Source organism: Canis aureus, chromosome 24 (assembly GCF_053574225.1).
Source record: "Canis aureus isolate CA01 chromosome 24, VMU_Caureus_v.1.0, whole genome shotgun sequence".
NCBI classification, from domain to species: domain Eukaryota; kingdom Metazoa; phylum Chordata; class Mammalia; order Carnivora; family Canidae; genus Canis; species Canis aureus.
In genome coordinates this window covers 35,530,932-35,557,813 of record NC_135634.1, presented here as the reverse complement: position 1 = coordinate 35,557,813, position 26,882 = coordinate 35,530,932, and the positions used below count along the sequence as shown (strand labels likewise).

Sequence of the window (26,882 nt, the reverse complement as noted above, 5' to 3'; positions counted from 1 at the left end):
AAGCACACAGGGGAAACCTGAGACAGTGCTCCAGGGAGAGGCTCCTCGGTGTGTAGGAGCAAGAATGATAGTTTAAGTCTAACTGGAAGTCTACCTGCCTCTCACCCCCATCTCTAACCCTGAGCCCCCAGCCGCAGTCTTCCTTACACTGAAGCCCCCTTGCGTTAACCTCCGACCCAGCTTTCCAACTGTGCAGGCTGTTTGATGCTTCATTCAGGTGTTCACTCATTCTCTCATTCATTTATTCACCTGCGCAGGAGGACAGAGCAGATGCATTTCTGCTCCTAGGGAGGTCACAGTGCAGGCGGGGAGCAGACCCCACAGGTCGGACTGGCCTAGGAAGCACCTCCTCTGGGGCAGTACGCTAGGGAGCCTCACAGGAGGAGGGGGTGCATATGAGGGTGCCTTGAAGTATGAATGGGGTAAGAGAGGGAAGAGGAAGGAAGACATCCTGGCAGGCGTACATGGCAAAGGCTTAGCGGTGGGAAAAACACCAGGAGTATTTCGGGGCTGCTGCAGCTTGGCTGGAATGATGGGCTCGTGTGGGGTGGAGGGGGGCCTAGAAAAGCTGGGCTACGGCCTGACCTTGAAGGGTCTGGAGGCTTCCTTTTCTAGTTCTGAATTTGTACATTTTACAGGCTTCTGGAGAATCGGAGAGTTGGCTCCTTTCTCAGCAAACAGACGGGGTTTAATTGCTGTTACTGTCAGTGTAGTTGCAAATATCATATAAAAAGGGCTTTTTGGCTAATTGTTTTTAGAATAAAAATTCAAGAACTATGTATAGATATTATGCATCCAGGGTACTTTAAAGATCAAACTGTTTATATTACCCTTAAATACAGTCTTTAGCATGAGGCGCTGGGATCTGTGAGTGGCTGGGACAAGCAAAGATCCCCCAGGGCTTAAGATGTTGGAACAATATGACAGCAGTAACTTTTTTACTGGGGGGACCTGTGGGGGAGGCTGCAGCCAGCGCCCTTTGATTGGCCGGTGGCCCAGGAGAATAAATAGCTAAACTGAGTAACTTCACAGGCACCATCAATCTAAATGCTGCCTTCATGCAGACCGCCCCACCCCCCCTCCAAGAGAAAACTGAATTCCATGGGCTTTCTGGGGTGGGCTGGGGGTGGAAGAGGAAGGAGAGGAGGCTGTACAGGTGATCCTCAGCCTTTCCCTTCTTGTCCCCTTGCCTCAACCAAATGTTACTGGGAGGATTTCTGAGCCACACAAATAAAGCAAATTCATATCTAGTCATTGCCATCCTGTCTTCATGCTCAAGCCTTTTTCAAATTTTAACTTGGGAGCTTTTAGAAAGGCAAATTTATCTGTGACACCATCCAAATTCTATTTTATTGGAATCCTATTCTCAAAGGATGCAACTGACTCCTCAGAAAGCTGTGGGCTCATCCTTTTGATATTTTCCCAAACTGCGTGTGTGTGTGTGTGTGTGTGTGTGTGTGCATGCTCATGCACGCACACGCATGCACATTTGTTTTAGGGTTCTCTACTTATGTACAAACACATAATGCATATTCACAAGGCAGTCACAGAAGTATATATATATATATATATATATATTCATCACATATATGTGTAATACAGCACAGACTCCTGTAAGCCAATATTTAAGTTATCATATTTAATTTATTCAACAAACATTTAATTAGCACTTCCTATTCATTAAACACTGTCCTGGGTCTTGGCAGTAAAGCAAGGAACAAGTCAGATAAAGCTCCTGCCTTAGGGGGGCTAACACTGAAATCCACTGGAGTCCTAGCACAAGGTTTCCAACAAATGTGCAGAAATCTTTATTGACAGCCATCAAGTGAGCTAGTAGGATATGTCAACAGATCAGTGTTTCCTTAATACAGGAGAGACAGCCCATTTGGGTGAAAGAGTGGCGAGTTTAGGGTTCCCTGCATAGGCCTCCTCTCAGTGCTCAGGGCAGAGTCCTTCTGGGTGCTTTTAAGATGGAAATGAAAGAGCTGGGGGGCTGGGATGGGTGGGACCGCATATCCTAGTCAGGCTTCCAGGAGATTTTCAACACCTCCCTTCTCCATGAAGCCTTCCCTGTCCACCCCAATCACAATGTCTCTCCCTGTGTTTATCCTACTGCCTGGGCAACTTCTGCGGGCACTTAACCTTATGTTGGGAGCTATTATTTTTGTTTTAGGCTTAGTTTGCTCTGATAACCAACACTCAGGGAATTTCTGCTCGGTGCCTGGCCCTGCATTCTGGGGGACACAGATAAGGGGCATTGGCTTCTGCTCCTAAGGAACTTGCAGCCCAGTAGGGGGTAAGGCAAGCAAACCTGTACTGACTAGTGCCAGAGGTACCACAGAGGTGTGCATGGGTGGTGTGGGGGGTAAGGCAGCGGGCGCAAGGGGTGTGAGGTCCAGTGGTTCTCAGGGCTCTGCAGCAGAATGATGTTTAAATGCTCCCAAAAGAAACCAGACTCCTGGGAATAGTGACCTTGCCTGATTCTCTTTACATTCCCCATAGTTGTGATAATCATATTTTCTTTCTCTACAATTTAATTTTTAGAATAGCATTTTAAATGTAAAATTCTGGTTATAAAACAATACAGATTATAGGAAATTTGGAAAAATAGCTAAGGCCCCCAAAGAATATAATCCTAATCCAGCAACTCAGACCTAACTACTAGGATTGTTTCGGTGCATATACTCCCCAGTTTCTTTTCCCCATGCCTATTTTCCCATGCAACAAAAATGGGTCACACTCTATATAATTATTTTTAATTTGCTTTTTCTTTTCTCATAACAATTTGGCACAAGTATTTTATTGCTGGCCTCACCTATTCATCTTCCGTCATTTTAATGGCTGCATAATATTCTGCAGGCCATAATTTATTTGCTAATCGTCTCTTATTGGACAGATAAGCTGTTTCTGGTTTTTCATCATTATAAGCAACACTGTGATGAATAGCATCGTAGATGAACTGCTGCTCATATTCACTATGATTCCCTTACTATAAATTTCTAGGAGTTTGTTGGGTCAAAGGCTATATGCATTTTAAAGGCATTTGAAGTTTGATACATACCACCAAATAACCCTGCATCAGTGTTTTCTACAATTTACATGCCCATCAGCATTATATGAGGGGACACTGGATGCTGTTATTATTACTTTTTAAAGACACAAACCCCAAACATTGCCAATTTAATGGTAATAGTTGGTGTGGGGAATGGAGAGGTAGCAATGATGTCTTGTGTTCATTTGGACTTTTGTACCTTTTCATTTTTCATGTGTTTATACTGTGTTTCTTTTTAAAGGACTCCCTATTACTGTCTTTTGCTCATTTTTCTATTTATTAAAAAATAAAGTAACAACTAACATTTATTGAGTACCTTCTGTATATTAGACATTGCCCTAAGCACTTTATATACTGCTTTATTTCCTTTACTCCTCCCAATAACCTTATATATGGAAGGTAATAACTCTTTGTCCTATATTTCACATTTCTTTAAATGTGTTGATTGACTTTTGATTTTGTCTATGGTGGTTTTGACCTGCAGAAGTTTGAAGGTTTTAAAGGTCAAATCGATCAATCATTTCACTTCTGCCTTTGCAAATACAGGTTATAAAGGATCATTTCCTATCTTTAGATTAGAGGAATATTAAGCTATATTTTCTTTTGGGTCTTTTATGGTCTAATTTTTAACATTTAAATATTTAATCTGGTTAGAATTTATTTTGTTCATGGTATGAGAAAGAGCTCCAACATTATTTTTCCCCCCAAATGATTAGCCAATCATCCCCAAACCATTTATGAAATAATCAACCCTTTCTCTTTGATTTTGAGATGACTCCTTTATCAGATGCTGTTTTAATTTGTTTCCTATCCTTTTCTTCAATCTCAGTGATGTCGGTGTATTCACTCACCAGTACCATATGTTTTAATAATTATAGTTTTATAGCCTGTATTAATATCTTAAAGTAACTTTAAGTTCCAATAAAAATCATTTTGTCAAGTTCTAGTAAAAATCCCTTGCTTATCAACGAAGAGCACATATAAAAATTAATTTGGAAAATATTGATTTGGAAACTTATCTTTCCATATATTAGAGTCTTTCATATTCTCCATGGAAGTTTTTTTTATTGAAATTATTTACATTTATTGGGTAGTTTATTTGTCAATATTTTCGACTGTTTATTCATATAAAATATAAATGGATTTATCATGTTTTCTGAACCCCAAATCAACACATATGTTGAAAATATTTCTGTGGTCCTTCCAAGTATCAAAGGCACTTTAAGAGGTAGAGTTTGTATGCTGAAATGTGGACTTTCTGAGCATTTCTATGGTTAAGAGGACAGGGTAGCGATATTTAAAATTGGAAGGATATTGGCTAAATTCCAAAGGTGGGATTGGTCTCCAGAGCCAACGTGCCTGGGGTAGTTAGTGCCTGCACCATGGTGGACACTCCATCTTTATGGATCGCTTTACACTGGCATATTGTCAGATACTTTGAGTTGAGTGCTGGCAAACCCAAAGTAAAGATTAAAAGCAGTGACTCAAGTTGGCTCTTTAACCTATAGATTCACCCGATTCCCCTGGCAATTTTCACATGGTATATAGGTGTGTGTGTGTGTGTGTGTGTGTGTGTGTGTGTGTGTGTGTGTGTATAACTCATTTCCCTACTGAGTTTGAGTTCCTTGAGGGCAGGAATTTAATTCTACCCTTTTAGAGCCCCCACAATGCCCAGCAGAGCGCTGAATCAGAAGGGGTGCTCGGTAAATTGTATTTGAGTTGAAAGCCATTGTCTCTTGCTATCATAACTAGGCTATATGGTCAATAATAAGCAGCTGTGGAGGCTTCCTCTGGGCAGCACGCTGCATTGGCTCTGTGGAGAGGCTCTTTTTACGCCAAGCATAAAAGCCCTATTCTTTCCCTATATGCTGCCTAAGAAGAAATACTTGCCACATACCAAGGAATCGTTCTATAGAGAATGTCGGCAGATGGTTAGAACTGAAAGGGGATGAGGGGACCATGCAGGCCAGCTCTTCATTTCCCCTGGGAGAGCATCCAGAAGGATGAACGATCCCACTCCAAGTCAGTGAACTGCTCAACAGGAGTTCAGTGTGATTTGGAAGGGCATGTGGTGGGCTTTAAGCTGAGTTTGGAAATGTAGTGGACATGGATTTGGGCGGGAAGAGAGGTGTGGACATTTTAGGTAAGGGAATGGCAGAAGGAGAGGTTTGTAGGTGGGAGTAAGTCACCAGTGGGGAGCAGAAGTGGCGTCCAGTGGTAGGTGCTCAGTTGATGGAGGGTGTCTGTTTGCTGGAAGAGGCTGCTGGCAGACTGTTGCAGAGTTCGTGTGGTCAGAGGAGTGGGAAAAAAGAGCCTTGCTGTTATCTGTGGGTGGGACGATGCAGTGTATTGTGACAGCCTGGCCAGGAGATGCATGAAAGGGGAGGTGGCCAGGGTGAGTACCCAGGCTGGGATGGTGGCCGGGAAGGGCTAATGGCAACGACGATGGCTCTGTTCCGGATAGAGGGCCAGATGTGTGCCAGGGCAGGAGGAGGGGAGCAGAGTCTTCCCACGGGGCTGGGAAACTAGGGCAAGTGCCCTGGGACAACTAGGAAACAAGACAGCGTGGAATCCAGTGCTAAATTGTGCGGCACAGACTAAGTGCTAAGTAGGAGGCCAGACGAGGGGAGGGGGCTTAGAGTCTTAAGGAGGCTGGAGTTTTGAGCAAAACTTTTAAAAAGAGCTTCTCTCCAGAAGTGGGCTCTGGGTGTATTAATCAGGTTTTTTTCACTTTCTGTATTTAATGATGCTCTGGTATCCCAAGGGTTTGCTAATCCTGGAGAGACTGTCCTTCTCGGGGCTAGCTAATTCCTAGAAATAGCAAACAACTCACTATGCAGATCAACCAATGCAAAGCCCACACTGCCAACCACATCCTACATCGAACACACCAAGCCAATATTCCCCTGTCCTAAGCACCCGGGGGCCAGGTACCAGGTGACTAGAGACTCCATCATAGCCCAGAGCCCATCGAGATGATACAAACTCTCAGTCCTAAAACTGCTCAAACTTGCCTCCCCTGCCTCGCCCATGCCAAATCTTTCCAGTAGAAGTCACAGATAAAAGACTCTGGGCCACGCTTGCCTCTTGTTCCTTCTGCCTCTTGACTGGACATTTGCCCATGCGGCCCTCTGTGGCGTGGCATGTATGGTGTGTCCCGTCCTCTTTTGAGGAATGAGGAATGAGGATTATAAGGAATAAAACTCCTTCCAATGGCATTGATTATTGCATCATCTCCCATGGGAAGGGGAGCAGCCATCATATTTTCGGGCAGCTGGTATAGGAGAAACTTCTTGGGAGACAGACCTAGATTCAGATCCTCCTCCTTTACCTCGACTCTTCCCCACTGCTCCTCCTCCCTCGTGTTTCACTTTGCTTTACTGCCCAGTGGCCTTCTGCTCTGGTTTGCTCTGAGTGGCCCAGCCAAGACTCCGGCATTGTTTATGGCCTCTTCGGGTTTGGAGCCTAAACCTATCCATGACCTCTCCCCTAGTAAGCAGCCTTTCCAGCCTTGTCTTCAGTTGTGGCCCAGTGCTCTCCCTGCCATTAAGGAATTTTAAGCATCTCTAAAGCCAGCAGGGAGAGAGTTTGGGAGACAGGGGTAGGTGGACTGGGAAGAACTTTCCCAGGACCTGTATAATCCCAGTCCTTGGCTGGTGCCAGGTGAAGCTCATGACAGGCCACATTTTGATTTGGAGATGGGGAGGAGGTGGAGGAGGTGAGACCCGAACAGCCCAGGGAAGAGGTCCCTTTCTCTGGGGACCCAGTCAGTTACCCAGCAGGTGCCCCGGGCCCACAGGGCACGTGCCTGTCAGTGGCCTCTCTTGTTCAGCAAGCTTGGGGCAGTGAAAGGAAAGAGCCAGAGGACTCAATTCTGGTCCACGCCCTGCACCATGAGCTCAGATGACCTTGGGACTCAGGTTTCTTCATCTGTAAAATGGAGGATTAGGACCTTCCAACTCTAGAGATCTAGAATCTACGAGGGAGGGACTGGTCTGTCAGCCATGATGCCAAGCCCCTCCCAGCTTTAGGCACGTTTTGGGACCCTTTATGCCTCATGGCAAAGGAAAATAAAGGTGCCCCAGCGCTGTGCCCTCCCAGGCCAGGCTGGTCCCATCTTTTCTCCTGGGGCAAACAGCACCTCAGGCTGTAGGGGTTCACAGCAGGGCCTCATAGGACTAGTCCTCAGGGCCCCTGGGATGGCAGTTCAGGTTTATTTCCCAGAATTGGAGCCAGACTGGGAGGGTTGACTGTCCTGCCCAAGGCGGTGCTGCAGAGGGCAGCAGACTTACTTCTTGGAGCCAAGATGCAAGACTCCCAGAGTCTGTGGGAGAGCGCCAGCTCATTGTTTACCCTTCACAATGTGGGAGCAGCCCAGAATTTGGCTGACTTTGCCTCAAGAGATGAATATATGCCCCCCTTTCTTGGCCATCTCCTCCTGCCCACCCCAGCCCCACCTGGCTGTCAGAGCCCTGGCCACCTCTCTTCCCTGCCCTCTCCCTGCCCACTCCCTTTGAGCTGCTGTCTACCTGATTCCATACTTCCTGGTGGTGGTCCTTAGTTTTTAAGTCTTTCTCCTGCCCCCAAATGGTGATAACCCCTTCAGGGCAGGCTCTTCGTCCTCCCCCATGACCTAGCACAGCAACTACGAGTGGAGACCTGTAAGATGGAATAATGCTGGGGAAAGACACCTTGGTTTGGAAAATCTATGTGAGGTCACAGCTGTGCTTGAGAGAAAAGACCCCCCACACACACTGCCTTCCTCACAGGGGGAGGACTATGGGACACTCCACCCACGTATCCTTCGTCTCATCTGAGCCTCACCTAAGCCCTGTGTTTCTGCCTTTTACAGATTGGGGCTCACGGAGGCAGGTGACTGGTTCAGAATCACAGAGCAGCCATAGGGACCCAGGTCCTCCTGATGTCAATATTCTTGCTTCTACCCTCGTGCCACACGGCCTCCTGGAGCAGAGGTCCCTGCTAACTGGTGGCCAGGTCCTCAGGGAAGGCACCTGTTTCCGACATGCAGGAGATGCAGAGACTAGAAACAGCATTGGGAGAAAGCATTAGGGGTGGAGGCTGGGCTCTTGACCTCTGCTACCTGGAGGCCAGTTCCCAAGCAGATCAAAGTTTCTTTGGGGGATGTGTGTATTTCTTAGGGAAAAGGCAGCAGCATGAGCTCACTCCCTGCCAAATGGTTTTACAAAAGCACATGCAGACATGCATCTACACACATGCATGCACATGTACACACACACGCACACACATCCACACCCAGAGCCATCGCAGCACGGCTCCCCAGCACCGTGGCCCTCCCCCAACCAAACCCAGCTCTCCTCCTACCCTATATGTGCAATCTTGTGAAAACTCCACCACTCTTAAGGTTAATAAGGCTCATTTGCTTAAGATAGCACCTGTTTCTATGGTGACTCCTGCCACCCAGAATCTGTTCATCAACTAAGACAAGAAAACAGTGACTTCCACCCTCTTTGAAAGGAAAAAGCTAATTCTTAGCCAAGGGCTTGACAGGGCAGAAGCCCAAGAAGCTCTGGGGTCTGTCCTTTCACCCTATTTAAGTCCTTCCCTGCAGCCCCCCCCTCCCTGTAGCCATACCCAAGCGGAGTCCTCAATTCTTCCAGAGTGTTCTGGACTGTGGTTTCCTCCTCCTCATTTTTCTGGGAAGCAACACAGCCCACTGCTTGGGGGGAGTAAGTGGCGGGGGGGGGGGGTGGATGGCGGTAGGGGCGATGGTAGTGGTGGTGTGGGGGTGGGGGGTGGGAGCAGTGGTGGGTTGCTCTCTCCTGCCCCTCGGTCTCTGATCTCCCCAAGCTGACTCCACCACATCTTCTGGGCTGAGGCTGGCAGGAGAGCACGAGGAACTCCAGGACCTCCCCCTGCCCATCCCCATCCTATTGCCCACTACTCAAGGCCTATTGCTCACCATGCCATGACTGGATCCCTAGAGCCGCCCCCAGCAGGCCTCCTGCCACAGACTTGTCTTCCTCCAGTTGATGTGGCAGGCTGCACCTACCTTCCTCCCAAACCAGAGCTGTGCAGGCCTCACCCTGCTCGCTGGCCCACTCTGGTCCTCTAAGGTCTGCAAGCTGAGGTTTGCAGCACTGTCTTGACACTGGTTCCAGCTGGGGGTTGAAAATCACTAGGGAAGTATGTTCCAAGGCAGGCGTTGCTAATAATAAAGCTGCAGCAAATGATTTACCTTTAACAATAAATTGGAGCAGCTTCCACGACCTCCCCTCAATGCCACTCTCTCTGGCACACTGAAGCACTGTTGACTGGGAGGGCAAGCACCCAGGGAGCTGCAAGGAACTTGGAGCTTGCTTTACGTGCTCAGAGACCCAGGGGTTGTGTGTTGTGCACACGAGCAACGTTTGGCAGAAAAGTCGAAGTCTGCTGATTAGAGGATCAAGGATGGAACTAGACTCTTCAGAGCTGGATGTGATGACCCAAATCTACCTAACCTGCTCATTTGTAGGCAAGATAACAGAAATCCATGGAGGGGCAGACCTGGAACAGTGTCATCCAGGTAGCAAGTGGCCCAGCACATGGGGCTCCGTGTCCCAAGCTTCTTTCAAAGAGTCACACAACTTCCTGCTAAATAGAACCAACTTCTCATGGCCTCCAAGGCCCCTCCACAGCTCTGGCCTCGCTGCCTCTCTGCACTCGCCTCCTAACACGGTGCTCTGCAGGCTGGTGTCAGGCTCTCTTATAAAATCCCAGCAGCTCAGAGCTGGAAGAAGCAGCCTAGAGCCAATTTGCCCAACCTTTTGCCCAATCCCTGGCCTATGGCTTCTTGAACATCTCCAAAGACGACTTACTCATCCCCCTCCTCAAGAGACAGCTTCAAAAGGCCCTATGGTTATAAGCAGCCCCGATGTCTCCCAAAGTTGAGCCTCCTCTCCCAGGGTCTCCCCTGACTTCCAGCCTCATTTCAGTCTCCTACTTGAAATCTCCAGTGGAGATCTAAAGAGCATTTCGGAATTAAGTGTCTGAGACAGAACTTCAGATCCTACTCGCCCCCCCACCCACCTTGCCCTCTAAACTGCTCACCTTCTAGTGTTTCCCATCTCAGTAAATGGAATTGCTGTTTGCTCAGACTCCAAATCTAGGTGCCATCCTTGGACCATCCTTCACCCACCATGTCTAATCCCCTGACAAGTCCAATAGGCTCTAAACCTCAGATAGATCCCAAAGCTGTCCTCTCCATGCCCACTGCTGTCAACTTGGTGCAAACCACCCTCATCCCTCCCAAAGGAGTGAAATGGCCTCTTATGGCACCCTGCTGCCACCTGACACAGCAGTCAGACCTATCTTTTAAAGACACAAAGCAGGAATGCCTGGCTGGCTCAGTTGGAGGAGTCTGCAACTCTTGATCTCAGGGTTATGGGTTTGAATCCCATGTTGGGTGTAGAAATTACTTAAATAAGTAAGAATTAAAAAAGAAAAAAAGCTGTTTTCATCCTCTTTTTAAAGCCCACCAGTAGTCATGTGCCAAACTCCCTGCCCATGCCTGGACAATAATTCTCAATCCCAGTGGCCCATTGTTTTTCCTTCAATTTTCTTTTCTTTTCTTTCTTTCTTTCTTTTTCTTTCTTTTTTCCTTCCTTCTTTCTTTCTTTCTTCTTTCTTTCTTTCTTTCTTTCTTTTTCTTTCTTTCTTCTTCCTTTTATTTTAAATTGTGTTTGGAAAACTCAACATGAGATTTACTCTCTTTTTTATTTTTATTTGTATTTATTTATTTATTTTTTATAATCTGAATTTTATTTTTTTTATTTTTTATGACAGTCACACACAGAGAGAGAGAGAGGCAGAGACACAGGCAGAGGGAGAAGCAGGCTCCATGCACCGGGAGCCCAACGTGGGATTCGATCCCAGGTCTCCAGGATCGCGCCCCGGGCCAAAGGCAGGCGCCAAACCGCTGTGCCACCCAGGGATCCCTATTTTTATTTTTTAGATTTACCCTCTTAACAAATTTTTCAGTGTACAGTATTAATCTCTAGAACTTACTCATTTGTGTAACTGAAACTTTATACTCTTTGACTAGCGACTCACATCCCCCCCCACCCCCCAGATGCACATCTGTATCACCTGGGAAATGACAGAAATGGTGCCTAGGCTCTGCTTCCAGGGGTTCTGATTTAGCTGGTCTAGAGCACAGCCTCCCCGGTGATTCTAGCCAGGGACTGGTCAAGGTTAAGACTGGCGGTCCTTCATAGCCTCCCTCACTGCTCATCTCCTGTACACGTCTCTGATCGTTTTGCTCCTGCTGCACTGGCCTTCTTTCTGTTCCTGGAACCCACCTAGCCTGTTCCTGTCCAGGACCTTTGGTCTTGCTACTGCCTCTGTCTATGTGCCCTTTTCTCACTGTGCACCTGCCGAATTTCTACTCTGCTAGAAGGTCACCTCCTCTGTGGAGCCCACCCCCTCTCCTCCCAGCTTTCTGGCACTTAACTCCTCCCTGACACTCCCACTCTGTACTGTGTGCAGTCATTGATTTACTCCTCTGCTCCTTTCACCAGGCAGGTTGCTCTCCCCCGGAAGGGATTTGACTTTATAAGCTTTTGATCTGCAGCACCTGAATGAAAACTATTGCCTAACTTGTGCTGAACACATGCTGATAGATGAATGAGTGAATGAATGAATGAGTGAACAGAGGTGGTCTAACTGCTGCAGAAAAAGGGAAATTATAATCTTCAATCATCTAAAAGCCTTTACTTCCATCGATGTGATCTAAGATTATATTCACTTTCTTAATTCCTGCATTATGGTTTGACATTCTATTATTAGCTTAAGATTAGCTTAAAAATTAACTAACACTCCTTTGATCTCTTTTCCTCATGAACTCCTGCTATGCCTGATCTTCCACATTTTGTACTTGTGTAGTTGATTTAGAACCTAAATATAGAACTTTAGATTAACCCCAGGCCCATCCTTCCAATTTGCTAAAATTAACTGTCTTGTGTCATTCATCGTACCAGCAATTAGTTGAAACTTTGTGTGATCTACAAATCTGGGGAGCATGCTATCTATAAAGATATCAAACAAGGTGGGGCCCATGTAAGTGTTCCGTGGTGTGTCACCAGGGACCACCCTGGCGGTTGACATTAATTAGTCAACACTCTTCAGGTACTCTTAATAAGCCACAAACCCACCTAACACAATAGTCATTGAAGCCCTATTTCTCTTCTTTGCCAACAGGGTTACCAAGATTGACTTGGTCTAATACCTTGGTCACTCAAACTGTACGGTGGACCTCCTCCTGGTCCACTAGATCAGTGCTTTTTATCAACAAAGAACTCTGAGTGAGGAGGTGTGGCTTGTTTTTAGTGAACCTATGCTGACTCCCAATGTTCACTGTTTTCTATGTTGCCTCACACCATCTGTTTATCAAATTCTTATTGAATTCTGATGTGGATTGATAGCACACCAGCCTAAATTCAGGAATTTACATTTTCCTATCCTGTTTCTGGAAATGACTTTGTGATCTTAAATCTAAGTTCTTTCTGGACTTTGAAGGTCTTTACTCATGAGATATCAACTCATGCAGGACAAATGTTTGCAGATTGCAGCAAGGCTTCCTAGGGAGAGAGGACAGAGCAAGCATAGTCCCTAGAGGCTGGAGACACCGAGAAGGTGTGAGATTCCACAATCAGGTCAGCAGGAACACCATGCGGTGAGGGGTGGGGTAGGGGTGGGTAAGGCAGGCAGGGGCCAGAGTCTCAGAGGCCTTGAATAACACACCGACCAGATAAGACTCTGTCCTGAGATACTGAAGAGTTCACTGAACACTTCAACTAGGGAAGTAACATGATCATATTTTGATTTTAGAAAAATAGATACTTTTGGAGGGGTTGGGGTTGTAGGAGGGGGATCAGTTAGTAGACTTTTGCAATAATAATCTAGGGAGGAGTGATAAGGGCTTTAATTAACTCAGCCATTTTAGCTTTTATGTTTATGTTTATAATTTTTCTTTATTCCTACCCCAATTCAAACGTCTGAGCATTTAGTTATCCCCAGAATGCAGTCTCTGGTATCCTCTGACTTTTCCAGGCCTGCTCATAATTCAAAGCCCAGCTCAACTTCTGTCTCCATTGTGAAATTATCATATCCATCCTCCTCCTACCCAACTACTATCCATCCATCCAGTCTTCCTTGCTTCATTCTCTTATTCACTCCTTCATGCCTCCATTAATTGATTGAACCAACATTTACTAAGGGTCTGCTATGTTCAGGGCACCATGCTAAGTGCTGGGTATATAATAAGATATAATTCTATTCTCTAGGAACTCATGGTCTAGTCAGGAAAAGAGACCCATAAATAATAACAAAGCAAAGAAGGACAAAGCTGAAAGCATCACGAGCTGAGCTTTGAAGGAGGAGTGGCTGCCTCACTGCAAGGGAGAAAGTCTGCACTTGCATAGCCACCTGAGTCTCAAGAGCCCAGTTAAAGTTGACACTATACCCCTTAAGTACTCCTATTTCCTATATGTTAGCCTTGTCCTTCCAACTGAGTAGCTGAAAAAAAAATCACATTTTAAATTCTTCCAACACTTATTTATCAAAAACCTATGTCTCTCTGTGAATCAATTATTAATATTATTTAACAGCCACAGTGCTGAGTACAGTGCGGGTTAAGTAGCTGGTTCCAACACTTCACTGTTAAATCCTATGCCTGCATTGCCATTTACCCTTAAGTTCTTTTTAAACTGGTAACCATGCAGATAGCTCATTCTTGCCCTACCTCTTGGGAGTGACGTCCACCTCCGACTTTCTGAGCTTCCTGCGGAGGACTTAGGGTGCTAGTATGTGTGAGCAGGAGAGAGCCAGCCCATAAACAGCACCTACTAGGTGGCCGATGTTGTGTTGCCAGTGTGCTACATATTTTATCTCACTGAGTCTTCACAGTGTACCTGCAAGGTTGACACGAGTGTCCTCTTTTACAGATGAGGGGACAGACTCAGGCATGTAAATAATTTGCTTCATGGTAAGAGAGAAGATCTACCTCCTAGGTGTGTGCTGCACTCCAAGGCCAGGGCTGTGCTCAGGCTGAGACGGGTGTGGCCAAGGGTAGAGGGCCAGGAACCTCAAACCGTACCACTCACACCGAGGCCCTTAGCAGCCACACCTGGCACTCATGTAAGCTGTCGCATGGGCCAGGCCTGATAGTGGGTGTAGCGCCTACCTCAACTCTGGAGAGGCAATCTGGTATCATGATCACATGTCTAGGCTCTGGATTCAAATCCCAATCAGCCACTTGGTATCTGTGAGGCCTTCTTTTTCTTGTCTTTGTTACCTTCCTCTTAGGGCTTTTGTGAAGACTTAATGAGATATTTATGTAAAGCACAATGCCCAAAACCACATGCTAAGTGAGCAAGTGTTGTTTCTTATTTTCTTTTCTCCTCTCCTCTTTTCTTTTTTTCTTTCTATTCTTCTTTCTTTATGTTTTTTTGTTGAGTGAGAGAAAGCGTGAGCTGCAGGGGTGCAGGTGGAGGGTGGGGGCAGAGGGAGAAGGTGAGCGAGATTCTTAAGCAGGCTCCCTACCCAGCACAAAGCCCGACACGGGGCTCAATCTCACGACCCTAAGATCATGACCTGAGCAGAAACCCAGAGCTGGAGGCTTAAACTGCCTGAGCCACCCAGGCACCCCCCCTTCCTTCTTTAATTATTACTGCTATTGTTAATATGTTACATGAATGTGAGCCATAAGAAGAGTGTTTCTAGCCAGGAGAGGACATACGCAGGTGGCAACACCTAACAAGTCACCTGCTCATTCCGGCCTTCCATGCCTGGGGGGGAGAGGGGCGGATTCCCTGGGTCACCCATGAATAGGTACTTCCAGTGATGAGAAGCTCCCTCCTCTATGGAGTATACGCTTAGTTCTTAGGCAGTTCAAATTCTTAGAAAATTCTTTCCTCTAATGGAGCCAAAATTTACTTCTATGTAAATGTCACCCATTGGTTCTAACTTTGCCCAGCGGAGCCCAGCAGGATTACCCTTGTTTTCCAATTAGATTTCTTCAAAAAAATTTTTAAAGATTTTATTTATTTATTCATGAGAGACACAGACAGAGAAAAAGAGAGAGAGAGGCAGAGACACAGGCAGAGGGAGAAGCAGGCTCCACGCAGGGAGCCCAATGCGGGACTCGATCCCAGGTCTCTAGGATCACACCCTGGATTGTAGGCGGCACTAAACCGCTGAGCCACTGGGGCTGCCCGATTTCTTCAAATCTTTAATAAAATCGTCAAGGAATGTTTAAAGGCCGTCTTATGTCTCCCTTTCCTCCCAGCAGGCTAACCATCCCTACCTCTCTCAGTCCCTGTCCACCTGATGTCGCTTCTGCACAGCCTCGCCCTTCTGGTGGCTCTCCTCATGCTGCTCACTGGCTTTCTTAAAATACTGCAGCCAGAGCAGAAGACACTCTTTGAGGTGTGGTATGAACAGTGCGCACTAATAGAACCTTCCCGAAATCGAGGAGGGGTCCCTCGAATATGCCGCTACCCATCCCTCTTTGTCTCTTCCTAAGGGCTTGTGCTCAGGACCAAGGCCCGTGGATAGTGACAAGTGCAGGGTCCTCACGCCGGGCCAGGGTGTCTGTCTCAGTGCGACCCATGTTACAGCGTGGCCGTGAAGGGGAGTCATCCTGTGTCCCCATCAGAGCCCGGTTCAGAATTGGGTGGGCAAAACTATGCTGTCCCTTTTGGGGGGGGGGCATCCACGGGTTTGTGTAAGGGAAGTATATGTGTGAGTGCCTGCGTGTGTGAGTGTGTGTGTGACAGGGTTGGAGGGGAGGCGGGGGGGGGGGGAGAAAGAGAGAGAGAGAGAGAGAGAGAGAGAGAATTTTCTTTCTGATCCAGGAATTCTCCTGGATGGCAGAAATGGTTTCCATAACGACTTTCTGATATAAACATATTTGATAAAAATAAGTTAACAGTGGAGCTGTGGTGGAGCTCAGACTCTCGGAGTGCTGAGAGAGAGGGAGAGAGAGAGGGAGAGAGAGAGCGCGCACGAGCTCTTCGAAGAACAGCACTTTCCTTTTTTTCCCCACCCTCCCGGTCAGCCTCTCTATACATAGTTTCCATAAACCAAGTAAAAGGCTTTGTTGACCATATTCCCGTAGAGACTGGGCCCTTTCCTGCTTGTACACATTATATTCATTCTCTCTCTCTCTCTCTCTCTCTCTCTCTCTCTCTCCCTCTCCTTAGTTACCTGAAGCACTACAGCATGTATGGGATAATATGATAAATTCATTTCCAATTCACTGCATTATCCCTTGAATATTTTAATGACTCATTGAATGGAGTAAAAAAAGCTATTTCAAATGAACAATTATGCTGCATTAGTCTGAGGGCTGATTATATTTAAACACTGCTCACATGGATAACAGGACACAGCGACCTCAGCATACGAGAGCTAATTTGGCTCTTATCTCCAAATAATTTTACACCGCAAATTACCATGAAAACCTAAAGGGCTTTAAAAACATTCATCAAAAGATAATATTCCACTTTGTAGCAACATTTTATTTAAATTATTTTGAATGGGAACGAAGGCATCTCTGGGGTAGGACAATGACAGCAAGGTGGGGACTGTGAATGATAAGGAAATGGCGAGCGGGTGCTGGCTTGTGTTAAAAAATACAGATGGAAAGTGTCTGGGAAGATGTGCAGTCCTGGATGGGGGGGGAGGCACACTGCAGGCCTGATCGGCGCTGGCAGCCCTGGCTGTGGTCTGCTCCAAGCATGCACAGGGCAATTCCCAAAGGCTCAATGAGGGGGACCCCCCCCCGACCACCCTGCCCCAACTACTACTACCTCCAGGAAAGCAGGTCCTGGTCAGGTCAGGTCCTCCAAGCTAGGCCTCAACCCACCTGGACTCGAAAGGCAAAAGGATGAGCTCTTTTTACTGCAAGGTTTGTGTCATTGTCTAGGATTCTTACTTTGCAAAGCATGAGTCCAAGAGCTAATTGAAGTTGCTCAATTCTAAGTGGCTGCTCCAAGTTGGGGGTCGTATGGGAGAGAATCACATTTACCAAGTCCCTACTATTCTGTTCAATGTCGGGCACCTTAATGTCCCTGAATGCTGGGAAAGAGATATTCTTACCATGCCCATTTTCATGATGAAGAAACAGAGGCTCAGGAATTCCCATCTGGAAGTGCCAGAGCCTGGAGCCATCCCAGGTTCACCTGACCCGAAAGTACAGGCCTGGTCCCTGCCCTTTCAGGGTGTCTTTGTACAAGTCTGCTTTATAACCAGGGTCCCCCTGCATTGTCCCCATCACCAGATGTTCTTTATGGTTTGTAGATATTTAGGGAGCATAAGCCAGGCCTTGCTGGTGTTCACTACTTAAATTGATGGACCCTCACAGTACAGGGCAAAGCATGCAAGGACAAGTGGACAAATAGCAGAAAAAAACTAAAAATACAGATCTAAATAAAGAAATTAATTAATTAATCCCATTTCCTTGGTTTGATCTCTTCTTCTGAACTTAAGGTCCTGATAAAGACTGTTAATTCTTCCGTTTATTATCATTAGCATGCTACTGAGCATAGATGTTGGAATTGGAATATATATATATATATTGCATAATATATGCAATATCAGGATATATATAATATTCCAGTACTGCACACACACACATATACACACACACAGTGTATTTAAATTTCTACAGGATCTGCTGCTCAATTGGTTAGGAACACGATAAATTTGCCAGTTTTCTAAAGAGCCTCTCTCTAGAAAGGTTTTCCCTCTTTGCATATGTAATTTCCTTTTCCTGTCACAACCCTGAAGTGTAAAGATTTGTGTCAGTTTTACAGACAAGAAGCCACAGTCTCAGAGAGGTCAAGTAACTTTCCTGAGATCGCTCAGCAGTGGGACCACTTACTCAAGCAGAAGTGTCCTGACGTGTGCTAATTGCGTAATTGAAAAGTAAAGAGCTAAAATCCTTGCCCGTTTATTTGGTTTCCCATTTATTTACCTAACACACTTAGGGGTCCTTTAAAAAAACAGCCTCTCGTTATGGAAAAATTCAATCCTTATAGAAAAGTCGACAGAATAATGGACTCTTAGAGATCCTTTTAATTCCACCTAGAATCGGTTGCACTTACAGCTGCCAAAGGTTGAGGGCACTGAATGAAAGGGAAACATGAACTTGCCATTTCGCTTTTCTTTCTTAAAACAAAAAAGATATTCAGGGCAAATTTTAGAATCATTGACGGTTTCTAGGAAGATTTTCTTTTTTGGAAGAAAAAAGGTACTCTTGTCTCCTTAATTGTTCTCAGTGTTCTTTGTCACCAGTCATGATATTCTTTGTGGAAGGTATTAATATACCATCTTCCTGTGTTCAATATTCCCATTAACAATAAAAAGTCTAATGAAAATATCTGCATGAAAAGCTCTGAGCACTAATTTCAGAGACAAATAGAGGATGAACCAATAAGCTTTTCTTCTGAAATGAATGATGCAGATTAATTGATAGCTTAATTAGGCTTTAGCACAAAGATTATTAGTTAGATTGAATCAGAACTGAAAAACATCTTCAAGAAAAAGCTGGGGACATGGCCCTGAGAGGAGAGAGATGTTAGGTGTCACCGCTCTGTTCAAAATCTCTTTTGTTCAGTGACAGAGTTCTCAAAGAGGGGGTGGAGGACAGCATGCTTTCTAGCAGCCCCTGCCTGTGGTGGTCTGGCCAGCCTTGGGGACCCACACCTGGTGCTGCCTCTGAGCTGATGGGAACCCATCGCTGTGGGAAGTTCTATCCTGCGAGAGCCCCTGGTGCCCCTGTAACCTCCTCCCTGTGCTGTAGCCTCCTTCCTCTGCTTCACTAGAGCAGAAGCCCATGGAAGGCAAGGACTTGCCCTGCTATGCGCGCATCTGTAACCGCAGGGCCAGGGTCACGCCTGACTTCGGAACAAAAAAGATAATGTTACGGCAAAATAATGTTATACAAGCTTCCTGTGTGCTCTGGGTACTGTCCTAAGCACTTTACTTAAAAGAGCTCATTTGAACTTGATGACAACGGTGTGAGGCAGGGACTACAGATAGGCCCACTTTTCAAGTGAGCATATCGGGACGTGGGGTGAGTTTCTTGCCCCTCAAGATCACATAGTGATACTGGTGGATTCAGATTTGAACCCAGTAGGTTGGCTCCAGAGTTCTTGTGTTTATGTTTGCAAACAATGATCAATCCATATTAGTTGAATTCAGTGAACAAAGGTAGCATGAATGCCCGGTTCCTACTGAGGGACTTCTCTCCTGTTTTTGTACAGCGGCCCAGAGATCTAGAGCTTTATCCCACTCTACAGTAGACTCTTGTCAGCCTCTCTTTGGGGTCAGGGGGATGCAGATGTTCCCTGTATTCCTAAGAACTGATTGCTGTTTCAACCTGAGCAGATGGCCCCCAGATTGTCCTTACTGAGGGGCTCCCACGGTCGCAGCCCCACCCACCACCCAATTAGGCCTGGGTCCCTAACATCAAGACCAGTCTGGCTTCTACCTGGTCATTGTGAATCACAGGGAATCTTTACTCTACATTTGCTGTGCCTTACTGCTGAGGCCATTTACCGCTGAGGGTAATGATACTATGTAGGGTTTACTTTTAACCTAACGTATTAAGTGTTAAAATTACTGGAGGGTTCAAAATGCCTACCAGGTGTATTTGACTTCCCAAGGTAGCATTCCCCGAGCAGGTTCCCTGGAAGCATCTATCCATAGGAGGGAATCAGAAAGAGAGCCCCGGAATGGCAGGGGAACCACAGAGATTGTTTCCCATCTTACAGAGAGGGCACAGTGGGATGCCTCTTGTCACCGTGGAGTTGCTGGGAGAAATGTGGTGTGAACCAGACCATGTGGCATGGCAGAAAGGGTGTGTGGTTTGGAGCTGGGGGGCTGGAAATGAAGCCCCAACCTCTAGGACCCACTAGATGAGAGATTGCATCACCCAATTTCTCCAGACTTGCTTTCCCACCTACAAAATGGGGATAATGCCTAGTTCACCAAGCGATTGTGGGGATCCAAAGGAAGTGTCAGAAGTGACTGTCACTTGAAAACTGCTCCACAGATGCGTGATGACAGTAGCAACCAAGGCATTCTGACTCTGAGCTCCGTGGTCTTCCTTCAATTGGCTCACCTCCCTTCTCTCCACACTGACGGAAGTGGTGCCTGGGAATCTGCATTTTAACACGTTTACCAGCAGATTGGAACGTGCTCTACTGTCTGAGACCCGCTCAGCCACGGCTAACGCCAACACAAAGGAAGTGCCTCTGGTTTGATGAAAGCCTCCCCTTTTTTGGCCTGAGACCTAAATGAGCCTGGTTTTTATACTGGCCATGCAGCTGGAGGGATCTGGGGGCTGGCGGGCAGGCTGAGTGGATATAGCTGAGGAGAGCTGCTGCTTCCTGCTGGACCCCTGGATCAGAGAAAGTGGGTGAAAATGTGTCTGAAACCCAAGCCTCCTCCGGTCTGAGCGGGAAGGCTGAGGGCCACAGCCGGGCAGGTGGCCCTGGTAAGCTCTGCGGCTTAGCAGTCTTGCCGGACAGCTGCCACCTGCCACCTGCTCTGTCCAGCTGGGCTGCTGAGAACCCATGACTGGGTCACCATGCGTCTATAACAGAACTGTCCTGAGTGCATCCTGGGGTGAGGGGAGTGCGGCGGGGCGGGAGGGGAGAGGGGACTTCAGGCTTGGAAGAGAGGCAGCCTCATTGCCCCCAAGGTGCCCTTGATGCTGAAATTACTCCATCCACCACAGGTCCTGAAATCTGCCTCAGAACTGCCCCGTAGAACGCTCTTCCGGACAGCCTGGCGTGTGAGGCCGTGCCCTATCCCTGCACTATCCCTGCACTATTCACTACACAGGTGCACTACACAGGGAGCGATACTCCTTTCTTGAGAGCTTCGCCCCCTTGTGACTGCCAGGGAATGCCAAGCACAGGAAACGGCAAGGCTCTAGACTGGGGCAGGAGCCAGTACCTTTCCTTTTCGTGCCCTCGCTCCCTGCCCTAATGGCATGAAAATCCCCCAGCTCTGCCCCTCTGCATGTTGCTGGTATTTTCGAGGCTCTTTACCAGGCCGAGGGCTGCTTGGTCAGGGGAGTGTGTTGAAGCAACGCTCTTGGTCTCCCTCGGGCACTGTCCAAGAAGCCACTGCTGGAAGCCTCCCTGGAAGAGGCCCCTTCCAAGCTCAGCACTGCCTCTGAGGATGGGGTGTCGACCTGAGCATCCTGTGAAGGGCCTGTGGTCGCAGGGCAGGGGCTGGATGACAGGATAGCTTCCTCCCCAAGACCTCCACTCTAGGAGCTGTGAGAGCCCCTGCCTTGCTCAGGAGAATCAGTGGCTGGTTCACACTATATCCCTCCCTCTGGCCCATAGTGGTAGAAGGAAAAACACAAACCCCTTACATTTGCAGCACTATGTTTTCCAAAGTCCTCTCAGGATGCTCTCTCATCCTTGGATTATCATGACAACTACATAGAGGAGATGACACCGTTCCTATCTTATAGATAAACATGAAACGCCCAGAGGGACTCCAAGGGACTTAATGGTGATCATTGATTTGGGAACCAGCCAAACCTAGATCCAGACTTAGTCTTTCTAGTTCTGGATTCCCACTGTCTCACGGCTTGAGGCCTTTGCACACTATGAGAAGGCCATCCGCGAGCTCTCTAGGCACAGATGCATGGATGGCTGAAGCTAGCAAGCATGGATTTTCCCAAAGTGTGCGGCCAGGCACTCGTGAACAAAAGATTAAAGAGTCACATGAGGTTGGAAAATAAATGCATATTATATAGTGCACATTAGAATAGTAAAAGCTCTAAAACACACCTCGTTGAGGAATGGGATTGATACGGTGCAACCTGAGGTCTCCAAAACTTGTTTGGGAATAGAACCTTTTTCCTTCCCCTACATAATGCCTGTTAACACGGCACACCAGATTTCTGTTCCTCAGACCTGCTCCAGAAGGGATGAGCCAGGCTCCTTCACAATTATGCGATGGTAAAGGAACACAGATGAGGGGAGGCCACTCGTTTCTGTACAAAGGAAAGGAAATTTCCATGCCTCCCAATGCCCCTTGGCCCATCAGGAAGAGGAGCTCCTGCAGGACTCCTTCTGGTCAGGTCTGTGACCTGGACTGCACAGAATCACCCTCATGCTTCCAAATCTAAGCCTCTAATTATGGAATGCTGGAGCCAATTGTTAAATTTCCAGAAAATTTGTGAGTTAATTGTTAAAATATCAGGAACTCGAAACTGGCCATGGTGGAAGTATTTACACTACAGAAATCAGCAAACATGACAAATTGGGGCTCTCCCCATCTGGTTAATCCCGAGAGCCCGTTTACCTGTGCACAACTGATCTGGATGTTTTTCGAAATTGTTAGAAAACTTGGAAAGGGCTGTGACACCTGGCGGGGGTTGGGGGGTGCGCCGCAACCTGACATAGAAGTCCTTGCTCTTCAGAATCCCCAGCCCTCCTGTCTGGGAGCTGAGAACTGCATGGAACGGTAATCTCCCAGCTATAACCCCAAATGAATCAGAAAGTGCCTTCTGGCCTTTTTACCTTGATATCAGTTACCAGCCAGTGTCTCCAGAATTGAGCTTTGGGAGAAGACCTGCTTGGGGCATCTGGATCCACCATCACCAGGATGTAGGTTGCGCCCTGTAACACATTCACCAAAAAGAAATGTAGCATTGGAGTTCGAATTCTGACAGGAAAACTGCAGGGTGCTGGGTCTCCTTTTTTTCTCTATTGCAGCTGAGAGTGGCTGACCAACCTTTATGGCTTTCTACCCAAGTCTATCTTTGTTCTGGTGACATTCCTCTTGTGTCATGTGTTTACTCTCAGAGAAATGAAGTTTATTAAGTAGACAGCTGAAAAGCTTGGCTTTCCCTTTATGAAGAAGAATAAATTAGGGGCACCTGGGTGACTTAGTTGTTGAGCACCTGCCTTCGGCTCAGGTCATTATCCTGAGGTCCTAAGATCAAGTCCTGCAACAGGCTCCTCACAGGGGGCCTGTTTCTCCCTCTATGTCTCTGCCTATATCTCTGTATCTCTTATGAATAAATAAATAAAATCTAAAAAAAGAATAAATCAAACAAGTATATTTACTAAGCATCATGCTAGGTGCTCTGATGGAAACAAAGAAATTTAAAACAGGGCTTCTGCTCACAAGAAGTTCACACTACAGTTGGAGCAACTTATCTGTTAATTTGGCAAACACAGGAGAACTTAGTCTGTGTCAGGAACTCTACCAGTTGCAAGGAATACCAGGATTCATTCATCCCTTCTGCAAGCATTTACTGAACACCTACTATGTGCCAGAAATTGTTCTATAGGCTAGGCATCCAACAGAGAACAAGACAGTGTGAGCCTTACTTTCAGGAAGTTTTTTATTCAAGGGAGGAGACAGAGTTTAAAAAAAAAAAACAACAACCCAAACCATAAGGAAATGTCCAATTGTGACTAGCACTGTGATTAAAACAAAATAGGGTTGTGCATGCGGGAGCAAACAATATGAGAGGAGGAAACAGCCAGTACAGAGGCCTTCAGGTGGGAAGGAGTGAGGTTTGGGAACAGAAAGAATATCATGTGACTAGGGGTGAGCAAGGGGGAGGATGGACAAGGCAGGGTCAGAGATCTGGGTGGGAGCCAGGCCACAAAAGGCTTTGTGGTGGACCTTGGTAGGGTCAGGTGGAGGGTTTTATTTTTTCTGTTCCTCCAACCCTCACTCCTTCCCACCTGAAGGCCTCTGTACTGGCTGTTTCCTCCTCTCATATTGTTTGCTGCCTCCTGAACAAGGAGGTGAGGGGAACACCTAAAGAACAGGTATCATGAAAGCCAAGCCAGAAAGTGTTTTGAAAAGGAGGAGGTGGGTCACCTATGTTGAATTCTGGTGAACGGTAGAGTGAGAGGAGGATACAGATGTGACAGTGTGATTGGACAACTTGAGGACACTGTTAACTTGGCAAGACCAGTTTCAGTGGAGTAGAAAGGACTGAGGTTTGTTTGGAATAGGTGGAGATAAGACAGGACATGAGGAATTGGAGATATTTTGTAAAGATGATAAAAGAAATTTTAGTGTGGCAGTCAGCTGAGACATGGAGTGGCTGTTACTAGATGGGAAGGAAGAGTCAAGAGATCTTTAAACAATTTTTTTATTATACTTTTAAGAGATAGGTGACAGTCAGTCATATCTGCAGGCCAGTGGAAATGATCCAGTAGAAAGGGAGATATAAGTGACAGAGAGGAGAAAGGGGACGTGGCAAGAGCCAAGACTCTGAAAAAAGGATGGAGACAGGATCCAGACCAAAAGTGGAGGGACCAGTCTCTGGTGGATGCAGAGGATACAGGTTCAGATGCACGGAATTGGAGAATGTGATGATGAGGAATGAGGAAACTCCTATTTTCTCAGCGAATTAGAGGCAAGGTCATTAAGGGAAGACGGGTTATAGGAAGTTTGGGGACCAAGAAAAAGATGTGAAATAGTCATTTTGGAAAGTGAGAAATTGAATATACCACAGGTTTGTAGTAAGGTTCCTAGGTAATACTACATTCCACATTTGTGTGCTTTTAACTTTTCAGATGCAATCGTGAAATAAATGGTAGCTGGGTTTCACTTGGATAGGGACTCAAGCTGGTCAGTATGCTGGATGAGAAAGAGTGGGAGAGTACGATATGAATAAGGTAAGTAGAGAAGAGACTGGGATCCTCTTCATCTGAAGGGGATGTAGCTGTGGAACAATGTGCGAGGGCCCGAATGTTTACCAAGTGCTAAAGGGACACAGAGAATGGAGCCTATACCTCTCTATCTTAGGAATCCAGGCAGCCTTCACAGCGTTGTCTTTTGAACTTGATCTTGAAGAATGAGCAGGGTCAGGAAAACAACTCTGTAGGCAAAGGGAAGTGTCTGTGCAAAGGAATGGGGCTCTTTGGGGAATGGCAAGAATCTTGGTGTGCTGGGACAAGGGGCGTCTGTCTAGATGAAGCTGAAAGGGACTTGATAATAGAGAGCATTTCATGGTCTCTAATTCTAAACAAATTTGTTTTGCCACAGGACCCACTGAGATTGTTTCAATAGACAACTGACATGATTAAGTCTGTGCTTTGGGAAGGCATACAATAACATTGAGTAAAAAACTAAAAGAAGAGCAAAAAAGAAAAAAAAAAGACAACTGGAGATATCCTGAAGAGAGATCACAGAGCTTGAAAGCGCAAGTAGTAATAATGAAGACAAATAGGCATTTGTACTGTGTAATGCACAGCATGAAGTGACTGGATAGGGCCGCTGCAGGAGAGGGAGATGTCTCGGATGCCCCTGATAGTCTATCTTGGGCAAGTAGGTGGACGACGGTGCCAGGAATACCACGAGTAACAAATTTGGGAGACTGTGAGTTTGGTGTTAAAAAATGTAGGAAGGGGTGCCTGGGTGGCTCAGTTAAGTGTCTAACTCTTAATTCTGACTCAGGTCATAAACTCTGAGATCGAACCCTGAGTTGGGCTCCGTGCTCTACGGGGAGTCTGCTTGGGATTCTCTCTTCCTCTGTCCCCCTCCACTTGTGCTCTCTCTCAAATACATAAATAAAATCTTAACAAACAAACAAACAAACAAACGTGCAGGGAGAGATATCCCTTAAATGGAGCTGTGAGGCTGGAGCTCTCTCAAGACTTACTATGTGAGTAGTGGGCATGAGGATGGATGAGACTGTCGGGGAGAAACAGTACAGTGAGAACAGAGTGGCTAGGCTGGAAGTGGGGAACTCCAAGGGGTAGGGTGAGTTGGGAGGAGAACCAGGGGCCATAATGTCATGGATGCCAAGACCGTGACCGCCAAAAGAGCAGTCAAAGAAGGAGTGGGGTGGGGTCAGTATACTAGAGCCATCAAGGGAGAGGACCACATGCAGCATTTGCTCTGACAATTGAGGAATCACTGGCAACTTGCCAAAGAGATAAAAATACTGTTGAATGTTAAAAACCCCCAAAAGTCACTGAACCACATAATGCTATAGGAAATTAAATAGAGAATCTGAAGATAAAGTCAAAGGAAATCTCTAAGAATTCTGAAGAAAAGGATAATCAGATGAAATACTAAGGGGAGAGGCGCCTGGGTGGCTCAGTTGGTTAAGCATCTGACTTCAGCTCAGGTCATGATCTTGGGGTCCTGGAATCCAGCCCTGTATCAGAATCGCTGCTGAGTGGAGAGTCGGCTTGTCTCCCTCTCACTCTGCCCCTCCCCTGACTTATGAGCATGCATCAACTCTCTGTTAAATAAATAAAATCTTAAAAAAAGAAAATATTAGGGGGAAGGAAGGATCATATCCCAAAGAGCCCGTGTGCACGTGTGTGTGTGTAATTCCCACATGTTATGTTATTCCCACATGTTATTCCTTACATGTTATTTAAGATATGATCTCATTGTCTTTGGTAACCAGCAGAGTAGAAGACCAAAAACATCTATCATACACATGTATGTCGCCTATCCATGGAAAGAGAACCAAGAAAACTGAAACTGAAATGTTGACTACCTCTAAGTGATAGGATCATGAATAAAATCCCAGAAGCAAAAACTGTATAATTGATGCTCCCAAGAATAGGTTCTAGCCAAAGTGATAAGCAAACAAAAAGAAACAAAGTGTAAATACTGTAAAAGAAATAAAACCATCTATCTCTTTCTTTGAGTTAAACTTTTTTTTAAAGATTTTATTTATTTATTCCGAGAGAGAGAGAGAGAGAGAGAGAGAGAGGCAGAGAGAGAAGCAGGCTCCATGCAGGGAGCCCAACATGGGACTCGATCTCGGGTCTCCAGGATCAGGCCCTGGGCT

General features: G+C 46.4%; 1 protein-coding gene across 10 annotated transcripts in view; it reads right to left on the bottom strand.

Annotated features, from left to right (window-relative positions):
* Positions 1–26,882, bottom strand: part of PEBP4 (phosphatidylethanolamine binding protein 4) — a 247,070-nt gene that overhangs the window by 73,169 nt on the left and 147,019 nt on the right. For 9 of the 10 annotated variants that reach the window (XM_077868849.1, XM_077868846.1, XM_077868850.1 and 6 more), the window contains one exon: positions 22,624–22,722. The exons of the other annotated variant lie outside the window; for it this stretch is intronic. In XM_077868849.1, coding sequence (XP_077724975.1) covers positions 22,624–22,722 — 99 coding nt within the window. The remainder of the gene's footprint in view (positions 1–22,623; positions 22,723–26,882) is intronic. 10 annotated transcript variants of the gene reach the window in all.